The sequence below is a fragment of the Argopecten irradians genome, chromosome 12 (genome assembly GCF_041381155.1).
Source record: "Argopecten irradians isolate NY chromosome 12, Ai_NY, whole genome shotgun sequence".
Classification (NCBI taxonomy): domain Eukaryota; kingdom Metazoa; phylum Mollusca; class Bivalvia; order Pectinida; family Pectinidae; genus Argopecten; species Argopecten irradians.
Window position 1 is genome coordinate 41,599,992 of NC_091145.1, and position 26,484 is coordinate 41,626,475.

The following is a 26,484-nucleotide window of genomic DNA, read 5'->3' on the forward strand; positions in this document are numbered from 1 at the left end:
TCCATAACTCAGATAAATAACATCTGCTGAAAGAATTGATTGAACTTAGCCGAGTCCTTAAGGCATTAAACCTTGTTACTAAGTTTTAAAAAAATTGGTGGTTTACATTTGTTACACTTATTGCACGGAAATGGCAGTAAATGACTTTTTTAGTAATTCAAAGGGTCATAACTCCGCTAAATAAGGTCCATCGACAGTCGCGATCGAACTTGGCTGAGCCCTTAAGGCATTTAACCTTGTCACCAAGTTTGAAGAAAATCGGTTAACATTTGTTACAGTTATTGCATGGAAACGAAGTGTTACAGACAGACGGACGGACGGACAGACAGACAGAAAGACAGACAGACAAACCCAAATTAATATCCCCCGTTTCAGAGAAAGCGGGGGATAATAACTTAAATATCATTTGAAATAATTACCCTTGTCCAGTTGTGTAAATATGATTTTAATACAGAAAATGTATTGATTTATGGGACATTCTAAAATCTGAAAAATAATTTTCATCTATTCAATTTTTATACAAACTGTAAAACAAGCCCCCCTCACCCCCAATAGGAATTATAAAACAATATTGCAATACTAAAACAAGAACGTAGAAAACATATACACAAGAACATAGAAAACATATATACTCTCATGGCACATATGTAGGTTTATATAATATAGTTATGTACATGTATACTAAAACTCACCGTTCACACCCTTCACAGTATCTGAAATTTGTTCTTTTAGATTGATCATTACCCACATAAAAGTATAAACCATAGATTGATTGATTTGTAAACAATACATATTCTTTGTTCCGTGTAACAATGTGTGGTTACAAAACATTTCTGTCTTGTTCCAGTGAGTTAACAATACAAGAGGCCCAGAGGGCCTGTATCGCTCACCCGGTTTGTAATGCCAAGTAATGTTTTAAATACAGGTTCATTGTTTCTTTTCTAAAGGAATATTAATTAGAATATTTACCTCTAATTCCCCTATTGGACCCCATCCCTCCAGCCCCCAGGGGGCCAGAGCCAAAATTTATACAAGTTCTGTTTCCCTTCCTCCAAGGATGTTTGTGGCCAAATTTGGTTACAATTCATGTAGAACTCTATGATTAGTAGCGATTCAAAGGAAATGTTGATGGACAGACGGACGGAAGACGGACGGACGGACGACGCGCTATGACATAAGCTCACCGGCCCTTCAGGTCAGGTGAGCTAAAATTTACCAATATGTGTAGTTCTAAATACATCATGTATAATGTGATTTTTGAGTCATTTAATTTGTAATAAAGAGTCGCTGCAATTAATAACTTGTTTAAAAAAGTAAGATTATTATGTGCTTAGAGGATGGAAAGGCCACAGCAGTATTGTTTTCTGACGTTCAGATGTATCCTGAAGATGAAATGGTCAATGAAGGAATCATCAGATGTAGAGGTAGGTTAAAAGATAGAACACAGCAGTAATGTTCTTAGATATGCAGAGGTATCCATAAGATGGAATAGCATTACAGACTTAAAGGTATGTTTAGAGGATGGAACAGCCACATTAGTTTTTTGTTCCAAGATAAGCCATATAGACTTGAAGGTACGTTTAGAGGATGGAACAGCCACAGCAGCACTGTTGAGGGTAGTTAGGAGCGTAAACTTTGTGTTCAAATCCATACACGAAGTAATCCGAGTCTGTGTTTTTCCACTTGTACAGACACTGCGTCACTGGTACAATTCTAACTCGGTGTCTCTGTGGAGAAATATCATAAAGCAATGAAAATATAATATACATTTGTACAAATCTCAAGGAGCCTGTTCTCTGTATATAATTTTACATTTGTACAAATCTCAAGGAGCCTGTTCTCTGTATATAATTTTACATTTGTACAAATCTCAAGGAGCCTGTTCTCTGTATATAATTTTTACATTTGTACAAATCTCAAGGAGCCTGTTCTCTGTATATAATTTTACATTTGTACAAATCTCAAGGAGCCTGTTCTCTGTATATAATTTTATTTACATTTGTAAATCTCAACGGTGTCTCTGTATATAATTTAACATTGACAAATTTACATTTTAATCTAAGGAGCCTGTTCTCTGTATATAATTTTACATTTGTACAAATCTCAAGGAGCCTGTTCTCTGTATATAATTTTACATTTGTACAAATCTCAAGGAGCCTGTTCTCTGTATATAATTTTACATTTGTACAAATCTCAAGGAGCCTGTTCTCTGTATATAATTTTACATTTGTACAAATCTCAAGGAGCCTGTTCTCTGTATATAATTTTACATTTGTACAAATCTCAAGGAGCCTGTTCTCTGTACTTGCCTATTACAGAGTTATCTGCCTTTGCGGGTTGGTATTGACTGTGATGTCATGTATTTACAAGTGGATGAATTATACTTTTCAGAGAAAACGACATGAGGTTTTATCATAAAATACTAAGGTCACTAACCATAAGGGAGGAAACTCTGTAATATGCAAAGACGAAATACATGTAACATAACAGCCAACTTCAATAAATCGTCTGTGATATTATCCTATCCAATAATACCTAAATAATGTTTTTGAGGACAAAACACACTGTATTTGTTAACATCTGTTTTGTTTTTATTTGATTTTACTTATTTTTTCATAGATATAATTGGAGACTCAACATAATAAGATGAAAAAGAATGAATAGAGATGAAAAAGAATGAATAGACTTGAATGCATGTCCATTCTGCTTATTATATACAAGTACCATGATTTACAGGTACTATTGATATTTGGTTTTGTTTTGAGTTTTTTTCAGATTTTTTCCAGAGAATTACAGTAGTAGATAATGAAATACCTGTTGAAGAATTCTTTCTGTTGGATGTTGTTGCTGTTGAATCAGATTCCTTGATGCATCGTTTACCTCAGCATCAGGGAAATGCTGGATTGGCCATACCTGTAGAACGTTTACAAGAATTATAACTCAACTAAAGAATGGCAAAGTTATATCTAAAACTAAACAAGTCACATATAATTGATTTTTCAAGATCAGAAACCTGCGACTCAATTAAAATGTTCGGCTATTTACATTTAACTGCACAGATAATTGACAGCAAAAAAAAGCCAACAGTTGTATTTGGTAGCCAATAAGGGGGCGAAGGTCATGTTTCAAGTTAAGAGGAAGACATTTTCTCACTATTTGCCCTTCACTTCTGAATCTATGTACTGCCAGGATTTGGCCATAGGTCAGTGTTTTAAACCCTCTCATTTGAACCTACAGCTGCCACCAAAACTACATATCATCAAAAGATGAAGTCAACTGAACATTTTAATTTGTGGACACAACATATGTCCTTGGGGTCAAGGCCAAATTTACAATGCACTTAACATGAAAGATAAGCTCAGACTTCACATGTCTGAATTATTGACACTTACTTGACATTGAAAGCATGGTGACAGGTAGCGTTTGACATTTGACCCTGAAAACAGTGTCACAGTGACCTTTTGACATTTGACCTTGATAGCATGGTCACAGTGGCCTTTGATGTTTGACCTTGAAAACATTATCACAGTGACCTAACAGCAGTGCACTTTTCAGCTGAAGTCATTGAGAAGAACCAGGAGAATTTAACCTAGAAGAACTATACAGTGTATTATGTTCCCTTCCCTCTCCCTTGACCTCCATTGAAATGAAAACATTATGAAGCTATAAACCGTGATAACAATAACGTACCCTTGGGTAAGTTTCCTCGAAGGCTGTCTGTCCCGACACTCCTCTGATCAGATGATCTGGTAGAGGAGTCCTCTCCACAATGTGGTCCACAGTATGGTTAGTCCTTAGGAGGAAATCACACTAATTATACATTAATGTTATACCGTAAATATCTCAAATAACATCATAAAAGTTATTTCAAATAATAAGAAAATGTGCATTTGTTATTCCATATCATAAACTAACTACACAATCTCCCCTGAATTGTCCCTTGTAGATAGAAAAGCTAAATTGAACACTTGGTCCATAAGTATATTCTTGTCTAACAATTGTTTCAAAACTCTGCTTGACATCCCTCAAAATTATTACTATGTGGAATTATAAAACTGAACAGTTTTTATGTAAATCTATTGAAATCTATTACAGTTGCTATTGAAACAAACTGTGAGTGGACAGAAAGAACCATCAATATTAAAACTAAGTAAGAATAATTTAGATCTTTCTGATATTTTACTCACCAAATGATGGACAGTTTGATGTAACACTTTAGCTGTCTGTAGCCAGCACAGGAAGTACAGGTGATAGAACCACAGCCATGACATGTATCACATCTGTAATATACAGGTCACAATTATCTATCTCAGAGAACAACGGCCGTGACATGTATCACATCTGTAATATACAGGTCACAATTATCTATCTCAGAGAACCGTAACATGTATCACATCTGTAATATACAGGTCACAATTATCTATCTCAGAGAACAACGGCCGTGACATGTATCACATCTGTAATATACAGGTCACAATTATCTATCTCAGAGAACCATAGCCGTGACATGTATCACATCTGTAATATACAGGTCACAATTATCTATCTCAGAGAACCATAGCCGTAACATGTATCACATCTGTAATATACATGTCAAAATTATCTATCTCAGAGAACCACGGCCTTGATATGTATCACATTTGTAATATACAGGTCACAATTATCTATCTCAGAGAACCATAGCCGTAACATGTATCACATCTGTAATATACATGTCAAAATTATCTATCTCAGAGAACCACGGCCGTGACATGTATCACATCTGTAATATACAGGTCACAATTATCTATCTCAGAGAACAACGGCCGTGACATGTATCACATCTGTAATATACAGGTCACAATTATCTATCTCAGAGAACAACGGCCGTGACATGTATCACATCTGTAATATACAGGTCACAATTATCTATCTCAGAGAACAACGGCCGTGACATGTATCACATCTGTAATATACAGGTCACAATTATCTATCTCAGAGAACCGTAACATATATCACATCTGTAATATACAGGTCACAATTATCTATCTCAGAGAACCATAGCCGTGACATGTATCACATCTGTAATATACAGGTCACAATTATCTATCTCAGAGAACAACGGCCGTGACATGTATCACATCTGTAACATACAGGTCACAATTATCTATCTCAGAGAACCACAGACGTGACATGTATCACATCTGTAATATACAGGTCACAATTATCTATCTCAGAGAACCACGGCCGTGACATGTATCACATCTGTAATATACAGGTCAAAATTATCTATCTCAGAGAACCATAGCCGTGACATGTATCACATCTGTAACATACAGGTCACAATTATCTATCTCAGAGAACCACAGATGTGACATGTATCACATCTGTAATATACAGGTCACAATTATCTATCTCAGAGAACCACAGACGTGACATGTATCACATTTGTAATATACAGGTCACAATTATCTATCTCAGAGAACCACAGCCGTGACATGTATCACATCTGTAACATACAGGTCACAATTATCTATCTCAGAGAACCACAGCCGTGACATGTATCACATCTGTAATATACAGGTCACAATTATCTATCTCAGAGAACCACAGCCGTGACATGTATCACATCTGTAACATACAGGTCACAATTATCTATCTCAGAGAACCACAGACGTGACATGTATCACATCTGTTATATACAAGTCACAATTATCTATCTCAGAGAACCACAGCCGTGACATGTATCACATCTGTAACATACAGGTCACAATTATCTATCTCAGAGAACCACAGACGTGACATGTATCACATCTGTTATATACAAGTCACAATTATCTATCTCAGGGAACCACAGACGTGACATGTATCACATCTGTTATATACAAGTCACAATTATCTATCTCAGAGAACCACAGACGTGACATGTATCACATCTGTAACATACAGGTCACAATTATCTATCTCAGAGAACCACAGACGTGACATGTATCACATCTGTTATATACAAGTCACAATTATCTATCTCAGAGAACCACAGCCGTGACATGTATCACATCTGTAACATACAGGTCACAATTATCTATCTCAGAGAACAACGGCCGTGACATGTATCACATCTGTTTATATACAGGTCACAATTATCTATCTCAGAGAACCTCAGATGTGACATGTATCACATCTGTAATATACAGGTCACAATTATCTATCTCAGAGAACCACAGACGTGACATGTATCACATCTGTAATATACAGGTCACAATTATCTATCTCAGAGAACCACAGACGTGACATGTATCACATCTGTTATATACAGGTCACAATTATCTATCTCAGAGAACCACGGCCGTGATATGTATCACATCTGTAATATACAGGTCACAATTATCTATCTCAGAGAACCACGGCCGTGACATGTATCACATCTGTAATATACAGGTCACAATTATCTATCTCAGAGAACCACGGCCGTGACATGTATCACATCTGTAATATACAGGTCACAATTATCTATCTCAGAGAACCATAGCCGTGACATGTATCACATCTGTAATATACAGGTCACAATTATCTATCTCAGAGAACCACGGCCGTAACATGTATCACATCTGTAATATACAGGTCACAATTATCTATCTCAGAGAACCACGGCCGTGACATGTATCACATCTGTAACATACAGGTCACAATTATCTATCTCAGAGAACTACGGCCGTGACATGTATCACATCTGTAATATACAGGTCACAATTATCTATCTCAGAGAACAACGGCCGTGACATGTATCACATCTGTAATATACAGGTCACAATTATCTATCTCAGAGAACCACAGACGTGACATGTATCACATCTGTAATATACAGGTCACAGTTATCTATCTCAGAGAACCGTAACATGTATCACATCTGTAATATACAGGTCACAATTATCTATCTCAGAGAACAACGGCCGTAACATGTATCACATCTGTAACATACAGGTCACAATTATCTATCTCAGAGAACCACAGACGTGACATGTATCACATCTGTAATATACAGGTCACAATTATCTATCTCAGAGAACCACAGCCGTGACATGTATCACATCTGTAATATACAGGTCACAATTATCTATCTCAGAGAACCACAGCCGTGACATGTATCACATCTGTAATATACAGGTCACAATTATCTATCTCAGAGAACCATAGCCGTGACATGTATCACATCTGTAATATACAGGTCACAATTATCTATCTCAGAGAACCACAGCCGTGACATGTATCACATCTGTAATATACAGGTCACAATTATCTATCTCAGAGAACCACAGACGTGACATGTATCACATCTGTAATATACAGGTCACAATTATCTATCTCAGAGAACCACAGCCGTGACATGTATCACATCTGTAATATACAGGTCACAATTATCTATCTCATAGAACCACAGCCGTGACATGTATCACATCTGTAATATACAGGTCACAATTATCTATCTCAGAGAACCACGGCCGTGACATGTATCACATCTGTAATATACAGGTCACAATTATCTATCTCAGAGAACTACGGCCGTGACATGTATCACATCTGTAATATACAGGTCACAATTATCTATCTCAGAGAACCACGGCCGTGACATGTATCACATCTGTAACATACAGGTCACAATTATCTATCTCAGAGAACCACGGCCGTGACATGTATCACATCTGTAATATACAGGTCACAATTATCTATCTCAGAGAACCACGGCCGTGACATGTATCACATCTGTAACATACAGGTCACAATTATCTATCTCAGAGAACTACGGCCGTGACATGTATCACATCTGTAATATACAGGTCACAATTATCTCTCTTGATATTTGGACAGACAGACAACCATACAACAACATAGATGAAGAGCTAACCCTATAATTCCTTTTGGTTTTACCAGTGACTTACAAATCAGGATACTGAAGTCCCATACTGCATGTGAGATATATTTTATAATTTGCTTGCCACAACGGGCGGATATATACCACGAAGGATGTTCAAGTACATTAAAGTGCATGTACAGTAAAACCCCTCTAACTCGAACCCGGATTCCTCGAATACCCCCTATTCGTCGAACTGGTCGTACGGTTCCGACCGTCTCCCTTTATAATCTATGTAACAAAACCCCGGATAGCTCGAACAGCTATTCGTCGAATACCCCTTATTCCTCGAACAGAATTATGTCCCCATTTCATCAAATACATAGTACCCATTTACCCATGTGTTCGTCAAACAGGTGTTCAGCCCTTGAGATTTTTTTCACCTGTGTCACACCTGACTTCACTGACCGACATGGAAAATTGCTCACGATCTTATGTTTATACATGTACATGTACACCATGTAAGCTGTGCCCTGATGACGGCCTGCCTTTAAGGCCGAAACATGTCGGCAACCAGCAGCACCAGATGAACCAAGAATATACCGTTTAGTACCTGGCTCAGGAGTTGCATCTCTTATTTTCTTGATGATCCTTCTATGTTTTTAAGAGAGCTCTGTATTCATTAGGATCCTCCTGACGACCAGAAGATGAACCACAACACACATGAACTTATAGCAGGACGTTGGTTCTTAAGAATTTCTCCTTCTGGAGTTTTTCTTTTTGTTCACCTTATGTTTATACAGTTGGCGTGTCGAGCCTTTAGGTAATTAAGAGATTAACGGTGTCATTATTACCTTCCTACATGATCGCAAGTCGTTGTTTGATACTAACTTTACTTAAATATTTTAAAAAAGGCATTAAATTATTGATGTTTCTATCATAATAATCTTCGCTGTAAATACGGAAGTTGTTGATCCGTGTTAATAGAAAGTACGCATTGTGAAATGACAAAAGAGGCGGAAGATATTGCTGACTTCTGCCTAATTATAAAAGTGTTTTTTTTTTTTTAATTTCTTTGTTGGTTTCATTTGACAGACTAACACAATGTTATCGAAAGATGTAAACGATATCAAACGATATATGCAAAGTACACTTTATCATTGCGTTCCGTATCTCGTAAATTTTATTTTGTAACTTTACTCGTAAACACATGTAACCCAATGTTACGCTTTTACTAAACAGACATCTATAAATATCATTTCTTATGTCCGTAAATATGCTGGTTAATAACTTTATTGTGATTACATATTTTGTAAATGTTTTAAATGATTTATGATAATTAAATAATAGAAAATGTACTCCTTGTTGACCAATATGGATTCTACATTGACCTAGATGATGATCGCTTACTCTGCTGTGAATGATTTAGGGCTTTCTCGTTAACTTTTTCAAACGCTAAATTTATGTTATACATTTTTTTGCAACTTGATATTGCTATCAATAAAACACTTAAATAAAGAAATCCAAAATGTTGAAAGATAGGGTAATTAAAATGTCATTGTCGTGCATTGTTTGTCATAGTTTGAGACCGGACATTTTGATCGTGACCAACCTCTGATGGGTCGAATACCCCGTATTCCTCGAACTATTGACCTGGTCCCCTGCTGTTCGAGTTATAGGGGTTTTACTGTAAATGTATGTTACTAAAATGTCCATATGTAGGTCAAAGTGTTTTTTCTGCATAAGATATTACATGACACATTTGTGTATATGTGCATATTTTGTTTCATGGTTTGATGCTAACAAACTGTTTTGAAAATAGAAAATCAGTACCACCAGGTAGTAGTCATTATTAGGTTTTGCAACATGGTAATATAGAAAACATTTTTTTCTGTTTCTATATACATGTATATGGTTTTATAGCAACCAAGAAAAACAAGTTTCTGCACAATGAAGGTTTCATGTTATATAGTGCATGTACGACTGAAAACACGTCACATTAGTTATAGCAAGGAATTCATTGTTGTCCAGATGTGTGCATTTCAAAGGCATTAAATTGTACTGGCAATGCAGGAACAGGGTTTTTTGATCTCCTCACCTGCGTCTGCCATTACCATGACACCAAGTACACCTCTCTCTGTGGCTCTCACCCCCTCTGTGTACCGTCCTGTGGCCACTACCATGACACCAAGTACACCTTACCTACAGTAGAAAGGTGAAACTGCATATAACATCTCAAATCTGGTTATTTTCCTAGAAAAAAGATTGTATGATTTTGTATGATTATTTTATTACAAAGTTGTTTCCAGTTGTGGGTAGAATTGTGGCGTCATACGAGCATAACAGACTATTTTTCAAAGAAAATGATGTGAATATAAGTCATAAAATAATGATTGCACAATTGATTGCAAGGCCAGATAACTCTTTAATATGCAAAGACTGAAAACAAAACGTACTATGTACTTTTATTAATACAGGATACAGGTACAACATTATATGTACAACATAACATGTACAACATTACATGTACAACATAGCATGTACAACATTACATGTACAACGTACAACATTACATGTACAACATTACACGTACAACATTACATGTACAACGTACAACATAACACGTACAACATTACATGTACAACGTACAACATTACATGTACAACATTACATGTACAACGTACAACATAACACGTACAACATTACATGTACAACGTACAACATTACATGTACAACATTACACGTACAACATTACATGTACAACATTACATGTACAATGTACAACATTACACGTACAACATTACACGTACAATATTACATGTACAATGTACAACATACAACATTACATGTACAACATTACACGTACAACATTACATGTACAACATTACACGTACAACATTACATGTACAACATTACACGTACAACATTACATGTACAACATTACATACAACATAACATGTACAACATTACATGTACAACATGTACACAACATTACATGTACAACATTACATGTACAACATAAACGTACAACATTACATGTACAACAACGTACAACATTACATGTACAACATAACATGTACAACATACAACATTACATTTACAACATTACATGTACAACATTACATGTACAACATTACATGTACAACATTACATGTACAACATAGTATGTACAACATTACATGTACAACATTACATGTAACATGTAAAACATTACACGTACAACATTACATGTACAACATTACATGTACAACGTACAACATTACACGTACAACATTACATGTACAACATTACATGTACAACATTACACGTACAACATACAACATTACACGTACAACATTACATGTACAATGTACAATATTACATGTACAACATTACACGTACAACATTACATGTACAACATACAACATTACACGTACAACATTACATGTACAACATTACATGTACAACATTACATGTACAACATTACACGTACAACATACAACATTACACGTACAACATTACATGTACAACATTACATGTACAACATTACACGTACAACATTACATGTACAACATTACATGTACAACATTACATGTACAACATACAACAATACACATACAACATTACACGTACAACATTACATGTACAACGTACAACATTACATGTACAACATGTACAACATACAACATTACACGTACAACATTACACGTACAACATTACATGTACAACATTACATGTACAACATTACATGTACAACATTACACGTACAACATTACATGTACAACATAACATGTACAACATTACATGTACAACATTACATGTACAACATAACATGTACAACATAACATGTACAACATTACATGTACAACATAACATGTACAACATTACATGTACAACATTACATGTACAACATTACATGTACAACATTACATGTACAACATTACATGTACAACACATACATGTACATACATTACATGTACAACATTACATGTACAACATTACAGTAACATACAACATACAACATTACATGTACAACATACATGTACAACATACACATGTACAACATTACAACATTACATGTACAACATTACATGTACAACATTACATGTACAACATACATGTACACAACATGTACAAACATTACATTACAACATACAACATTACATGTTTGACACATTACATGTACAACATTACATGTACAACATTACATGTACAACATTAACAGAAACATACATTACATTACATTTACAACATTACACTGTACAACATTACATTGTACAACATTAACACGTACAACATACAACATTACAAGAAACATACAATGTAAAATTACAGTGTACAAATTACATGTAAACATAACATGTACAAATAACTACTGTACATCTTCTTTCTCTGGAAAAACTTACTTCAGGATAAATTAAAAAATATCAAGTTAGATGAAACTGTTCTAAGTGAATATTGTATACTAGTTCATAGTAAATGTTATTTCTTACCCATCACATAAGATCTACAAATAATTTTTTTAAATTTGACCTTGACCTTTGACTTAGTAACCTTGGCCCATGACCTTACCTTTGGACAGTCAACTCCTTGTTTAATTCTGAACAACTTTGCATCATAATTGTTATAACAAAATGTTTATCATTTAAGAGCAACAACATTGTGATTTTTTTAAATGTTAAAATCCAAGATGGCCGATTTTTTAATTTAATTTCAGCCTGAAAAATTACCAAGCAGATCTAGGATGGATGGGGAATCATCATGTAAAATATGGGGAAAATACTCCACTCCCTTCCATCATTAATGTGCAAAAGAAAAAAAAAAACGGACGACGGACGGACAGACAGACAGACGGACGGACGGACAGACGGACGGACAACCTGATTACTATAGGGCACCCGCATCTCGATGCGGGGCCCTAATAATTTCATGTGTGCTGCCTTCATCTTCTTGTTTGAGTATATGTAGTTTTTCATCATTTTTACTCAACGTGTGAACATCAGTGAACATCAGAGGTTCAAGTGGTTCAGAGTCCCATCATTTAACCATAAGCCCCCCCACCTCTTGGTCACAAGTTCAAAAGCAATTTGGGGCAGTTGACAGGTAATGAAAGTAGGATGGTGTTTTTTTCCAGGTACTCCATCTTTCTGCCAACACCTAAAAGTCTGTCCAGTCCGTGAATAATCTTGGCTGTTTGAAGAATGTTAAAGGAAATAAACCAAACTAAACGTTTGTGTAAAGTGAGATACATACCCTTCCCCTTCCCATACACCGATGACAGCGGATAAATCCCGAGGCAAAGCAGGTATGGCACGGCTGTAACAAACAGCATCACATTAAACATACACCTTCTGTATAACATGGAAAAGTTCAATAAGAATTTGATTGTTACTCAATTTGAATTGAAAAGAATTACTTTTAAAAGCAGGGAGTGTAAAAGCAATAGATAAAACCTGGAATAAACAAATGAGGTAGGTTGATAGTGTCTGCATATAAACACAAATACCTTCAACATGATAAACTTTTCTTATCTTATATTTTCTGAATAGAGGAGGCAACTATTCAGGAACCAGAAGCCACTGATAGTGAGAGACAGTCAAATCATGGAGGACTTTCTGACCTTCTAGAATTAATGATTTTGTGACAGCTGAATAGACATGTCTGATGATGTTGGTGTATCTGTAGTACCTACTAAGACTTACCTTGACCGACGCTGTGTGAGGGACCTCCAAATCAATTTTCTGGTTCGCGAACAGGGCACTAGCCTGGGCAGGGATGTCCCAGGGACCGGGGGCCTGGCCATTCATAGGACCGTCAATTACCTGACCTATAAACAGGCAAAACATTTAAAATTAGTTATTGCTTCAGTAATCTACTTTAATGCAGGTGTTTTCACCTTTATTTTATCACCTGGCCTTTACAGACAAAATAGTTTCAAAATATCAGTAAGTTGCTTTATTACCATTTTGACTTCGGCAAATCTGATGATTTGATTAATTTTTACTGAGAAATAGTTCTGAGAATTTATCCTTGATGGTTAAAGACCAAATATCAACCTACCTAGGACAAGACAACAAGGAAAAAGATGGACAGACAAAGACTGAATATCAATGGGTCATTCCTTATTCCCCAGAAAGGACAATTGACCTGATCAGCCAATGTCTCACCAGTTGATGGGTGGGAGATCGGAGAGTGGTGATACTCACCTGTGTACGGTTCATAGGCCCATGCTGTCTGTCTACCTTCCGCAAACGTTTCCAGGGTATACTGGCAAATAAATGTACAGCATATGTATATCATCATAGGGTGAAAACAAACAAAATATCTCAGAGGGATCTTGACAACCATCAAAGAATTATCTATGTCTGACAATCCAGAGAGAAATCTTTTCTCTGCTTTTCAAACTTTGACTATCGAAATCCATCAATCAGTCTAAAAATAGCTTGCTGCAAAGAAATTATATCTCACTTAAAGTTCTACAACCTACAACGGGAAGTGGGCCTTATATGATGGGATATATGAATCAATAGGATATCTAAAATCTGTAATAACTTACATGAAATGCACTTGTTGACTTTAGATCCATATACTTCAAGTCTTCTGCGGCCCCTTTACCATAGCAACAGTGTTCTGCTACGTGTTTAAGGAGAGCTTCTCTTGCATCCTGTTCAGAGATGGTGGGAACACTGTGGAACACAAACACAGAGAGATGTTTATAGCAACTGTTATACAATTATTCACAAGTTTTCAGGCGGATATGGTGATTTATCAACTCAAGTAAGTGAATCCCTACCCGCGAGTATCTGCCTTAGCTTCCACTCCAATAATCTACTCCAATATATCAATACCATATTACATTTTTCAAATGAAAACTTAACAGAACAAAGTCAGTTAGAACGTCATTATGCTATGTTACCGGTAATATCAAGCCGTAAACGACAAGTCACTGTTATAAAGCTTGTTAAGTTAATTTGATTACCATGGAATCATTATGAAAATGAGTTAATTATTCCTGACAGAATTCTTACTTTGCGACATTTTGCCGTTCTGGTGGAGGTCCCTGCATTGCTTCATCATATGATGGCGGGGGAAGCATACCTGTAAAATTAGCATTTAAATATTAGAATTAATTCCTTGGTAGGACAAACTTAGCATGTACACGTAGCATGGGTAAGCTATCATCAGGTGTATGACCACAGTTTTTTATTAAACAATACTGCTTTATCTCCTGTATATATTTGTGAACCCTGAAGCCTCAATATTAAGAGTGAAGGCACTATATATTATATATATATAAGCAGTGTAGAACTTACATCACAGTTTACTTATTCATTGAGGTCACCTCAGTAAAAGATCCACAGAAAATTGAAAATTCCCGAAAAAACCTTAGGGATGCATAATAAAACTCTTTCATAAATACATTTCAAATTTCCTTTTGTATCATTCTCTTATAAACAACTGCTAGTTAAATAGTCTCTATTTGTATACAACGTCCGCATTTCAAAAACAATCGCTGTGATGTAATCTATAAGATGTCACCACCAGGACCAGCAGATTTGGTAGGTATATACAGGTTGTCAGATTATACAGGTTCTCATTACTATAAATAATGATTAGACAAGGGCTAGCTTTGACAAATTATACTGTACTAAACAAGCACTGTGACACAATATTCTGTGACTCTAGGTCAACAGTTTACCAGGGAGTCCCTGAACTGTTGACAGAGGTGAATATGGGGACCGCAATGAAGCCTGGGAGGGATTCCAGTTTTCTGTCCCCTACAAATTAAAGAAATTTGATTTTTACTAAGACTGATATTAAAGAAACAGATTTTCTCTTGCCTCCACTGAATCCAACATTAGCATATCCACCGATGTTGTCCATTTTCTCCAGGGGCGGGGCTGTGGCCTGGGCAGGGACAGCATTAGGGTTATCATCTACATCATCCCCGGGCATCTCTCCCTGGTATTGGGGAGGGGTACTGCCCTGGGGTGGAGCTCCAGGACCTAAAGACAATATCAGTAATATTGGCTGTTAAAACCAATATCATATATCATGTATAAATTTACATTCCTTTATTCTGTGGATGTTACAGACCATAAGAGCACATCTGCACATGAACTCACACTATCATAAGCAGTCATATACCGGTAGAAATTTACAATTTATCTCATTAAGACATGAATAAACAGCATCAGTCAGTATATCTACAGATAAGATGTAAAATGTGGTCAGAGCTCCAGATACTTTTTCGAGGGTTAGTAAATGTACAGTTTTGAAGATAGGGAGTACAACTCTGTTTTCTGTGAGAACCAAAAACTTAATTAGAGATATGTCACAAAGAATTCTATGGTTATTATAGTTAAGTATTCGATCACAAACCAGCAATTGTGCAAATATCTATCTGGAACAAGAGCACAGTTGATGCAGACTCTTGAGCACAACTTGAATTCTTCTGATTTAAGTTATTTTATTATATTTTTTTTTTAATTTTATTTCTGGATGTAAGCACTCATAATGATTGCATTGCGTAATAAAATATTTGTAAGGGTAGTTAGTACCGGTACTCATGCCAGTCATACTATTTTTAGAGGTAATTAGCAAACTTAAATGGGTATTTTACTCATTTACGCATCTGAACTGGAGCACTGACAGTGGTAGATTAAAACCCTGACAACAATGATATGATCACTTAACAATTCTTACCTGGTGGTGGTGCTCCACCTCCTTGGTATGCCCCCGCTGGTGGGTAGCCTCCCTGGGGTGGTCCAGGCTGAGGGTATCCTTGTTGAGGTGGTGCTCCTGGATATCCTTGTTGGGGTGGTGCACCCTGATAGGCACCCTGTGTTGGTGGAGGTTGTCCCCCTTGATATGCTCCTTGAGGAGCAGGATAACCTCCCCCTGGATATTGTGGAACCCCACCAGGTGGAGCCCCTCCAGGATAACCTCCCCCTGGATATTGTGGAGCCCCACCAGGTGGAGCCCCTCCAGGATAACCGCCAGAATAGTTTGGTTGTGAGCTGAAAATTAAATAAACAGATGCATTATTTTTTTTTCTTTTCATATTGCAATGTTAATGTCAAAATCTTCATGATACTGAACAGATATTGTAAATTCTTGCAGGTCCTTTTTACAACTAATAGAAAAAACGTGGACATTACCCCACAAGTGGTTCATATTTGTAACCCTGAGGTACATATACTGGTAATATGTCGCAGAATCTAAACCCCTTGGCCCATAAATAATTCTATAAGGTCATATATATAGGTCATATCACCTGAGTAAGTCTATAACATTGTCATTCTTTAAATGATTTTACACACAATAAACTTTCATATTTAATGTATTAATGGCCCAATACCGTTTTGAAAGGGCTTTTGATTATTAAAATGGGAATGTATTTATAATGAAACCGATTTGTTATTAGATTACCATTAATATTACACTTATCATTACCTCATTATTTTAATTAAAACAAATTAAATGTTACTTTTCATAATGCGGGTCATGTTATGTTTCCCGCCGTCGTCTTAATTACTGCATTAGTTGATTTTCACTGTGAGGGCCAAACAGCCAAATGAATCTAGATTGTTTATGTAGATTACGCAGGGAAACCTGCATTTGTTTGGTGCTATAACTTCATCTTAGGCCATCAATATAAAGTTTTGTATGATGTCATTGTTTTTAAGAAACTTTCATTATTTGTTTAAGAACGGTATAATGGGCTTTTAGTTTTTGACAGATAATTTTGTCCACATTTCGTAACAGTATGTATGATACCAATTCTAATTTTGGAACGGATTTGTATAGGCTTTGCCTGTTATCTAATCCAATGGCTAATACATTGTACTTTATCATATTTATGATCTATATTATAATTTTGTTTATATTTATTGTATTACCAATAAAATGTTTTGAAATGAAATACCAATTCTAACTGCTGACAGTCCTGGCAGAATCATGTGCTAGCTAATATAGGCTATATTTACAGCACTCAAAGTTTACTTATTTTATCTAACACCAGATAACAGGTATAGTACTAGTAGTTCTGAATTAGTATTCAAGTTGTTCTGCCTTTACAAATGTACATTTGTATCATTACAAATAATAGTTGGTGATTTGTATATTAGTTTAAAGTAATATAAAAGAAACAGATTTGTTCAATATCTACAAAATACCAAAACTATCTTAAAGAAAACTTTGTCTCATTGTAGATATATCCCAGTCATGACTGTATTTCCTGTTACAATGAATGTATACAAGTACCAGTACAATAAAAACTCTCTGTCTTATATTACGGAAGTGAATACGAGATTAAAGTATAGGTTCTTCTCTGATATAGGGGCCAAGTAAAGGAAATTATACTACAAGGAATATAACATGACAGTGGTTATAATTATGGTTTAACACGACAGTGGTTATAATTATGGTTTAACATGACAGTGGTTATAATTATGGTTTAACATGACAGTGGTTATAATTATGGTTTAACATGACAGTGGTTATAATTATGGTTTAACATGACAGTGGTTATAATTATGGTTTAACATGACAGTGGTTATAATTATGGTTTAACATGACAGTGGTTATAATTATGGTTTAACATGACAGTGGTTATAATTATGGTTTAACATGACAGTGGTTATAATTATGGTTTAACATGACAGTGGTTATAATTATGGTTTAACATGACAGTGGTTATAATTATGGTTTAACATGACAGTGGTTATAATTATGGTTTAACATGACAGTGGTTATAATTATGGTTTAACATGACAGTGGTTATAATTATGGTTTAACATGACAGTGGTTATAATTATGGTTTAACATGACAGTGGTTATAATTATGGTTTAACATGACAGTGGTTATAATTATGGTTTAACATGACAGTGGTTATAATTATGGTTTAACATGACAGTGGTTATAATTATGGTTTAACATGACAGTGGTTATAATTATGGTTTAACATGACAGTGGTTATAATTATGGTTTAACATGACAGTGGTTATAATTATGGTTTAACATGACAGTGGTTATAATTATGGTTTAACATGACAGTGGTTATAACTAGAACACTGACACGTCAGAAAGGGCCCCGCTATGTGTCTGACGTGCCAAGATGACTGATTTGCAGCCTTTTGATTCCATATCATGTTTTTGATTCTAATCATATCATGTACGACAAGCATTGATTCAAATCATATTGACTTTAATATAATATATTAAGCAATGAATAATTTTATTTATTATGTCATAACAAATGTGTTAATATAATCGCTGCTCTTTTGAGAAAAAAACTTTTACGAGTCCAAAAATGGAAAATGTGTCCACAACCTTTGATGCAGTGACCCCATGATCTTACCTTTGGTCAGTCAAAACTTTGGTGAGTTGACTTCTTGTTTAATTCTGAACAACTCTGCTTCATTATAAATGTTGTAGCAAAATGTTCATGAGAAAATAATTTTTTTAAATTTGACCTTGACCTTTGACTTAGTAACCTTGGCCCATGACCTTACCTTTGGACAGTCAACTCCTTGTTTAATTCTGAACAACTTTGTATCATAATGTTATAACAAAATGTTTATCAGTTAAGAGCAACAACATTGTGATTTTTTTAAATGTTAAAATCTAAGATGGCCGATTTTTTAATTTAATTTCAGCCTGAAAAATTACCAAGCAGATCTAGGATGGATGGGGAATCATCATGTAAAATATGGGGAAAATACTCCACTCCCTTCCATCATTAATGTGCAAAAGAAAAAAAACGGACAGACGGACGGACGGACAGACAGACGGACGGACAACCTGATTACTATAGGGCACCCGCATCTCGATGCGGGGCCCTAATTATGGTTTAACATGACAGTGGTTATAATTATGGTTTAACATGACAGTGGTTATAATTATGGTTTAACATGACAGTGGTTATAATTATGGTTTAACATGACAGTGGTTATAATTATGGTTTAACATGACAGTGGTTATAATTATGGTTTAACATGACAGTGGTTATAATTATGGTTTAACATGACAGTGGTTATAATTATGGTTTAACATGACAGTGGTTATAATTATGGTTTAACATGACAGTGGTTATAATTATGGTTTAACATGACAGTGGTTATAATTATGGTTTAACATGACAGTGGTTATAATTATGGTTTAACATGACAGTGGTTATAATTATGGTTTAAATAAAAACTGATGATAACAAGATTGTGAATGAACTTTATAGTTTGATATTTTACAACAAATATTTCCTACACAGTACGTATATACACAATATACATTGTACAAACCTGGTTTCCTCATGACCATTAGGGTAGTATAGCTTAGCTTTATCGTTGGTTGACATCTTAAAGCCTCATGTGAGTGTCTAGTTTTGGTGTTAATCTATATTCACTGTACATGTATTTGTTAATGTTGTGCAATGTGTAAAATGTAGTTCTACGAAACTGGGCAAAGCTGCCTACAGAGCCATGCTCTGTTACACACCAATTCAAGTTATTTATGGCTAACAGGTATATTGTTTATGCTCCAGCGCTGAATTCTTCATTACATAGGTAATCCAATTAATCAAATTCTCATTTGAATAAAATATTCAAGATTCTTAAAATTTTGCCTGTCCTTATAATGTTAAGGTCAATTTAGGGAGTTCCCCAAAATGATAAATAAGAAATCATCATTGTCATATCCTAATTAGTCTTATTATTATTATGAAAATGAAACTTACTCTTTTAGTCTGTCAGCAGCTGATTCATTTAAACCATTTATAACAGTCAAATAAATTGAATCAATTATTCACAAAGTACCGTATTTGAAATCTGTGAAATCTATTTCATGTAAAAAAAAATTTAGTGCCAAAGATACATATAAATAGTACCTAAGTGTCTGATTGCACTGAACATGTACCTAGAGTAGCTATAGTGATTTATTACATATATAGAAACCAAAACTTTAAGCACCTGTGAATCAATTTATGGTATATAAAAATATAATTCAATTCAATTTTATTGCTTCCTTACAATTCCATACAAAAGGGATCGATAGCAAAACATACATGTACATAACACACAGTAAATCAAAACAACAACTTAAACATTTATCATTTTATATTTAGCCAGCTTTCCTCAGTTCAAATGACTTTTTAACAAAGACGCCTAAATCCTGCAGAAGTTTTAGATCATTAGACGACAAGAGTCGTGTATAATAGCATTATAAATATACCAGCTGCATTAATCAAATTCACTTAAGAACCAATATTGTCATTTTAAGCACTATCTTTAACTTTTACTTTAAGTATAATTCTGTAATCTCTTAATAATTTTACTAAATAATCTATTAAAACTTACCTAGAGCCCAAAGGCTGTTTTTCTGACATTTTCTACTGATCAGTTGACTGTAGGCCTATAAGCTAATTTTATGCGAGCTGAGAGCTAGTCATTAACACATGGGAAGGTAAATACGCTGGCACGGATATAAATACTTTGTCAAAGTTCATAGTCACATGACTAAACACACCCACCCATGGTAGCTAGCGTCTAAAAGAAATATTGCACAACCGTTTGACTTTCCGAACGTATTGCCTTCGATAATCCTCGAAATTTATCCTATTGAAATATACATAGGCCATAGTATTTCAACAGGTAATAACTGCCTTATAAGAGCACATCTGCACATGAACTCACACTATCATAAGCAGTCATATACCGGTAGAAATTTACAATTTATCTCATTAAGACATGAATAAACAGCATCAGTCAGTATATCTACAGATAAGATGTAAAATGTGGTCAGAGCTCCAGATACTTTTTCGAGGGTTAGTAAATGTACAGTTTTGAAGATAGGGAGTACAACTCTGTTTTCTGTGAGAACCAAAAACTTAATTAGAGATATGTCACAAAGAATTCTATGGTTATTATAGTTAAGTATTCGATCACAAACCAGCAATTGTGCAAATATCTATCTGGAACAAGAGCACAGTTGATGCAGACTCTTGAGCACAACTTGAATTCTTATGATTTAAGTTATTTTATTATATTTTTTTTTTAATTTTATTTCTGGATGTAAGCACTCATAATGATTGCATTGCGTAATAAAATATTTGTAAGGGTAGTTAGTACCGGTACTCATGCCAGTCATACTATTTTTAGAGGTAATTAGCAAACTTAAATGGGTATTTTACTCATTTACGCATCTGAACTGGAGCACTGACAGTGGTACGTGTTAGATTAAAACCCTGACAACAATGATATGATCACTTAACAATTCTTACCTGGTGGTGGTGCTCCACCTCCTTGGTATGCCCCCGCTGGTGGGTAGCCTCCCTGGGGTGGTCCAGGCTGAGGGTATCCTTGTTGAGGTGGTGCTCCTGGATATCCTTGTTGAGGTGGTGCACCCTGATAGGCACCCTGTGTTGGTGGAGGTTGTCCCCCTTGATATGCTCCTTGAGGAGCAGGATAACCTCCCCCTGGATATTGTGGAACCCCACCAGGTGGAGCCCCTCCAGGATAACCTCCCCCTGGATATTGTGGAGCCCCACCAGGTGGAGCCCCTCCAGGATAACCGCCAGAATAGTTTGGTTGTGAGCTGAAAATTAAATAAACAGATGCATTATTTTTTTTTCTTTTCATATTGCAATGTTAATGTCAAAATCTTCATGATACTGAACAGATATTGTAAATTCTTGCAGGTCCTTTTTACAACTAATAGAAAAAACATGGACATTACCCCACAAGTGGTTCATATTTGTAACCCTGAGGTACATATACTGGTAATATGTCGCAGAATCTAAACCCCTTGGCCCATAAATAATTCTATAAGGTCATATCACCTGAGTAAGTCTATAACATTGTCATTCTTTAAATGATTTTACACGCAATAAACTTTCATATTTAATGTATTAATGGCCCAATACCGTTTTGAAAGGGCTTTTGATTATTAAAATGGGAATGTATTTATAATGAAACCGATTTGTTATTAGATTACCATTAATATTACACTTATCATTACCTCATTATTTTAATTAAAACAAATTAAATGTTACTTTTCATAATGCGGGTCATGTTATGTTTCCCGCCGTCGTCTTAATTACTGCATTAGTTGATTTTCACTGTGAGGGCCAAACAGCCAAATGAATCTAGATTGTTTATGTAGATTACGCAGGGAAACCTGCATTTGTTTGGTGCTATAACTTCATCTTAGGCCATCAATATAAAGTTTTGTATGATGTCATTGTTTTTAAGAAACTTTCATTATTTGTTTAAGAACGGTATAATGGGCTTTTAGTTTTTGACAGATAATTTTGTCCACATTTCGTAACAGTATGTATGATACCAATTCTAATTTTGGAACGGATTTGTATAGGCTTTGCCTGTTATCTAATCCAATGGCTAATACATTGTACTTTATCATATTTATGATCTATATCATAATTTTGTTTATATTTATTGTATTACCAATAAAATGTTTTGAAATGAAATACCAATTCTAACTGCTGACAGTCCTGGCAGAATCATGTGCTAGCTAATATAGGCTATATTTACAGCACTCAAAGTTTACTTATTTTATCTAACACCAGATAACAGGTATAGTACTAGTAGTTCTGAATTAGTATTCAAGTTGTTCTGCCTTTACAAATGTACATTTGTATCATTACAAATAATAGTTGGTGATTTGTATATTAGTTTAAAGTAATATAAAAGAAACAGATTTGTTCAATATCTACAAAATACCAAAACTATCTTAAAGAAAACTTTGTCTCATTGTAGATATATCCCAGTCATGACTGTATTTCCTGTTACAATGAATGTATACAAGTACCAGTACAATAAAAACTCTCTGTCTTATATTACGGAAGTGAATACGAGATTAAAGTATAGGTTCTTCTCTGATATAGGGGCCAAGTAAAGGAAATTATACTACAAGGAATATAACATGACAGTGGTTATAATTATGGTTTAACATGACAGTGGTTATAATTATGGTTTAACATGACAGTGGTTATAATTATGGTTTAACATGACAGTGGTTATAATTATGGTTTAAATGACAGTGGTTATAATTATGGTTTTAACATGACAGTGGTTATAATTATGGTTTAACATGACAGTGGTTATAATTATGGTTTAACATGACAGTGGTTATAATTATGGTTTAACATGACAGTGGTTATAATTATGGTTTAACATGACAGTGGTTATAATTATGGTTTAACATGACAGTGGTTATATTATGGTTTAACATAGTGGTTATAACACATGACAGTGGTTATAATTATGGTTTAACATGACAGTGGTTATAATTATGGTTTAAATGACAGTGGTTATAATTATGGTTTAACTTTTATAATTATGGTTTAACATGACAGTGGTTATAATTATGGTTTAACATGACAGTGGTTATTAATTATGGTTTAACATGACAGTGGTTATAATTGGTTTAAACATGACAGTGGTTATAATTATGGTTTAACATGACAGTGGTTATAATTATGGTTTAACATGACAGTGGTTATTAAATTATGGTTTTAACATGACAGTGGTTATAAATGGTTTTTAACATGACAGTTTATAATTATGGTTTAACATGACAGTGGTTAATAATTATGGTTTAACATGACAGTGGTTTAATTATGGTTTGACATGAAACATGTGTTGGTTGACTAATTTAGCCTTTTTGATTTAAAATATATGGTTTAAACATGACAGTTTATATTAAGCCAATGAATAATTTTATTTATGGTTTAACATGACAAGTCCAAAGTGGTTATGATACAAATTATGGTTTAACATGACAGTGGTTATAACATGGTAACATGACAGTGTTTAATTCTGAAAAAGACTCTGCAATCATTATAAATGTTGTTAGCAAAATGTTCATGAACATTTTGACCTTGACCTTTACTTATAACCTTTACCTTATTTCAAACTCATTGTTTAATTTTGAACAATTTGTATCATAATTTTTATAACAAAATGTTTTATTTAAAGACAACAACATTGTGATTTTTTAATTTAAAAAATCTAAATGCCGTGAAAAATTCCACAAGATCTGGATGGGAAAACATTATGAAAATGGGGTTCCACTCCCTTCCATCATGTTGAAAAAATTAAACAGACAGAGACAACCTGATTATAACCCGCTTCGAGATTTATGACAGTTGGTTTACAATTATGTTCAAACAGATAGTGTTTAACATGACAGTGGTTATAATTATGTTTTGACAGTGGTGGTTTTATTTATATTATGGTTTAACATGACAGTGGTTATAATTATGTTTAACATGACAGTTTTATAATTATGGTTTTAACATGACAGTGGTTATATTATTTTTAACATGACATATAATTATAAAATGATACATGTTATATATTAATTAACATGAACATGGTTATAATTATGCTTTAACAGACATGGTTAAATGACAGTGGTTATGTTTAAATAAAAAAATGAAAAAACAAGATTGTGAAATGAATAGTTGATATTTTACAACAAATATTTCCACAACTTATATACAATACAAAAACCTGGTTTCCTCATGACAGAGTATAATTAGCTTTATGACTATGTTGACACAAAGCCTCATGTCAATTCACTGTCTTATTTATGTTTGGCAATGTGAAAAATGTAGTTCAAAACTTTGTGATGCCTACAGACATGCTCTGTCAAGTTAATTTCTTTGAAACATTACAGCTAGCGCTGAATTCTTCATTACAAGGTAATCCAAATTTTCAACATTCTCATTTGAATAAAATATTCAAGATTCTTAAAATTTTGCCTGTCCTTATAATGTTAAGGTCAATTTAGGGAGTTCCCCAAAATGATAAATAAGAAATCATCATTGTCATATCCTAATTAGTCTTATTATTATTATGAAAATGAAACTTACTCTTTTAGTCTGTCAGCAGCTGATTCATTTAAACCATTTATAACAGTCAAATAAATTGAATCAATTATTCACAAAGTACCGTATTTGAAATCTGTGAAATCTATTTCATGTAAAAAAAAATTTAGTGCCAAAGATACATATAAATAGTACCTAAGTGTCTGATTGCACTGAACATGTACCTAGAGTAGCTATAGTGATTTATTACATATATAGAAACCAAAACTTTAAGCACCTGTGAATCAATTTATGGTATATAAAAATATAATTCAATTCAATTTTATTGCTTCCTTACAATTCCATACAAAAGGGATCGATAGCAAAACATACATGTACATAACACACAGTAGATCAAAACAACAACTTAAACATTTATCACTTTATATTTAGCCAGCTTTCCTCAGTTCAAATGACTTTTTAACAAAGACGCCTAAATCCTGCAGAAGTTTTAGATCATTAGACGACAAGAGTCGTGTATAATAGCATTATAAATATACCAGCTGCATTAATCAAATTCACTTAAGAACCAATATTTTCATTTTAAGCACTATCTTTAACTTTTACTTTAAGTATAATTCTATAGTCTCTTAATAATTTTACTAAATAATCTATTAAAACTTACCTAGAGCCCAAAGGCTGTTTTTCTGACATTTTCTACTGATCAGTTGACTGTAGGCCTATAAGCTAATTTTATGCGAGCTGAGAGCTAGTCATTAACACATGGGAAGGTAAATACGCTGGCACGGATATAAATACTTTGTCAAAGTTCATAGTCACATGACTAAACAC

General features: G+C 34.4%; 1 protein-coding gene across 3 annotated transcripts; it reads right to left on the reverse strand.

Annotated features, from left to right (window-relative positions):
• LOC138335874 (protein SSUH2 homolog) lies at positions 1-26,484 on the reverse strand. Of its 3 annotated transcripts, XM_069285049.1 has the most exons (14): positions 26,318-26,484; positions 22,084-22,397; positions 16,514-16,792; positions 15,649-15,813; positions 14,836-14,905; positions 14,364-14,493; positions 14,014-14,074; positions 13,510-13,634; positions 13,061-13,123; positions 9,927-10,030; positions 4,188-4,280; positions 3,691-3,793; positions 2,815-2,913; positions 1-1,727 (listed from the first exon to the last, which is right to left on the reverse strand). In XM_069285049.1, the coding sequence occupies exons 1-14, from the start codon at positions 26,344-26,346 to the stop codon at positions 1,581-1,583; spliced, it is 1,782 nt and encodes a 593-aa protein (XP_069141150.1). In that variant the 5' UTR covers positions 26,347-26,484; the 3' UTR covers positions 1-1,580. The 3 variants fall into 3 exon arrangements, with proteins under 3 accessions (XP_069141150.1, XP_069141148.1, XP_069141147.1); XM_069285047.1 differs by lacking the exons at positions 22,084-22,397; positions 26,318-26,484 and adding an exon at positions 21,161-21,319 and having other exon boundaries at positions 16,514-16,827; XM_069285046.1 differs by lacking the exons at positions 22,084-22,397; positions 26,318-26,484 and adding an exon at positions 20,108-20,265 and having other exon boundaries at positions 16,514-16,827.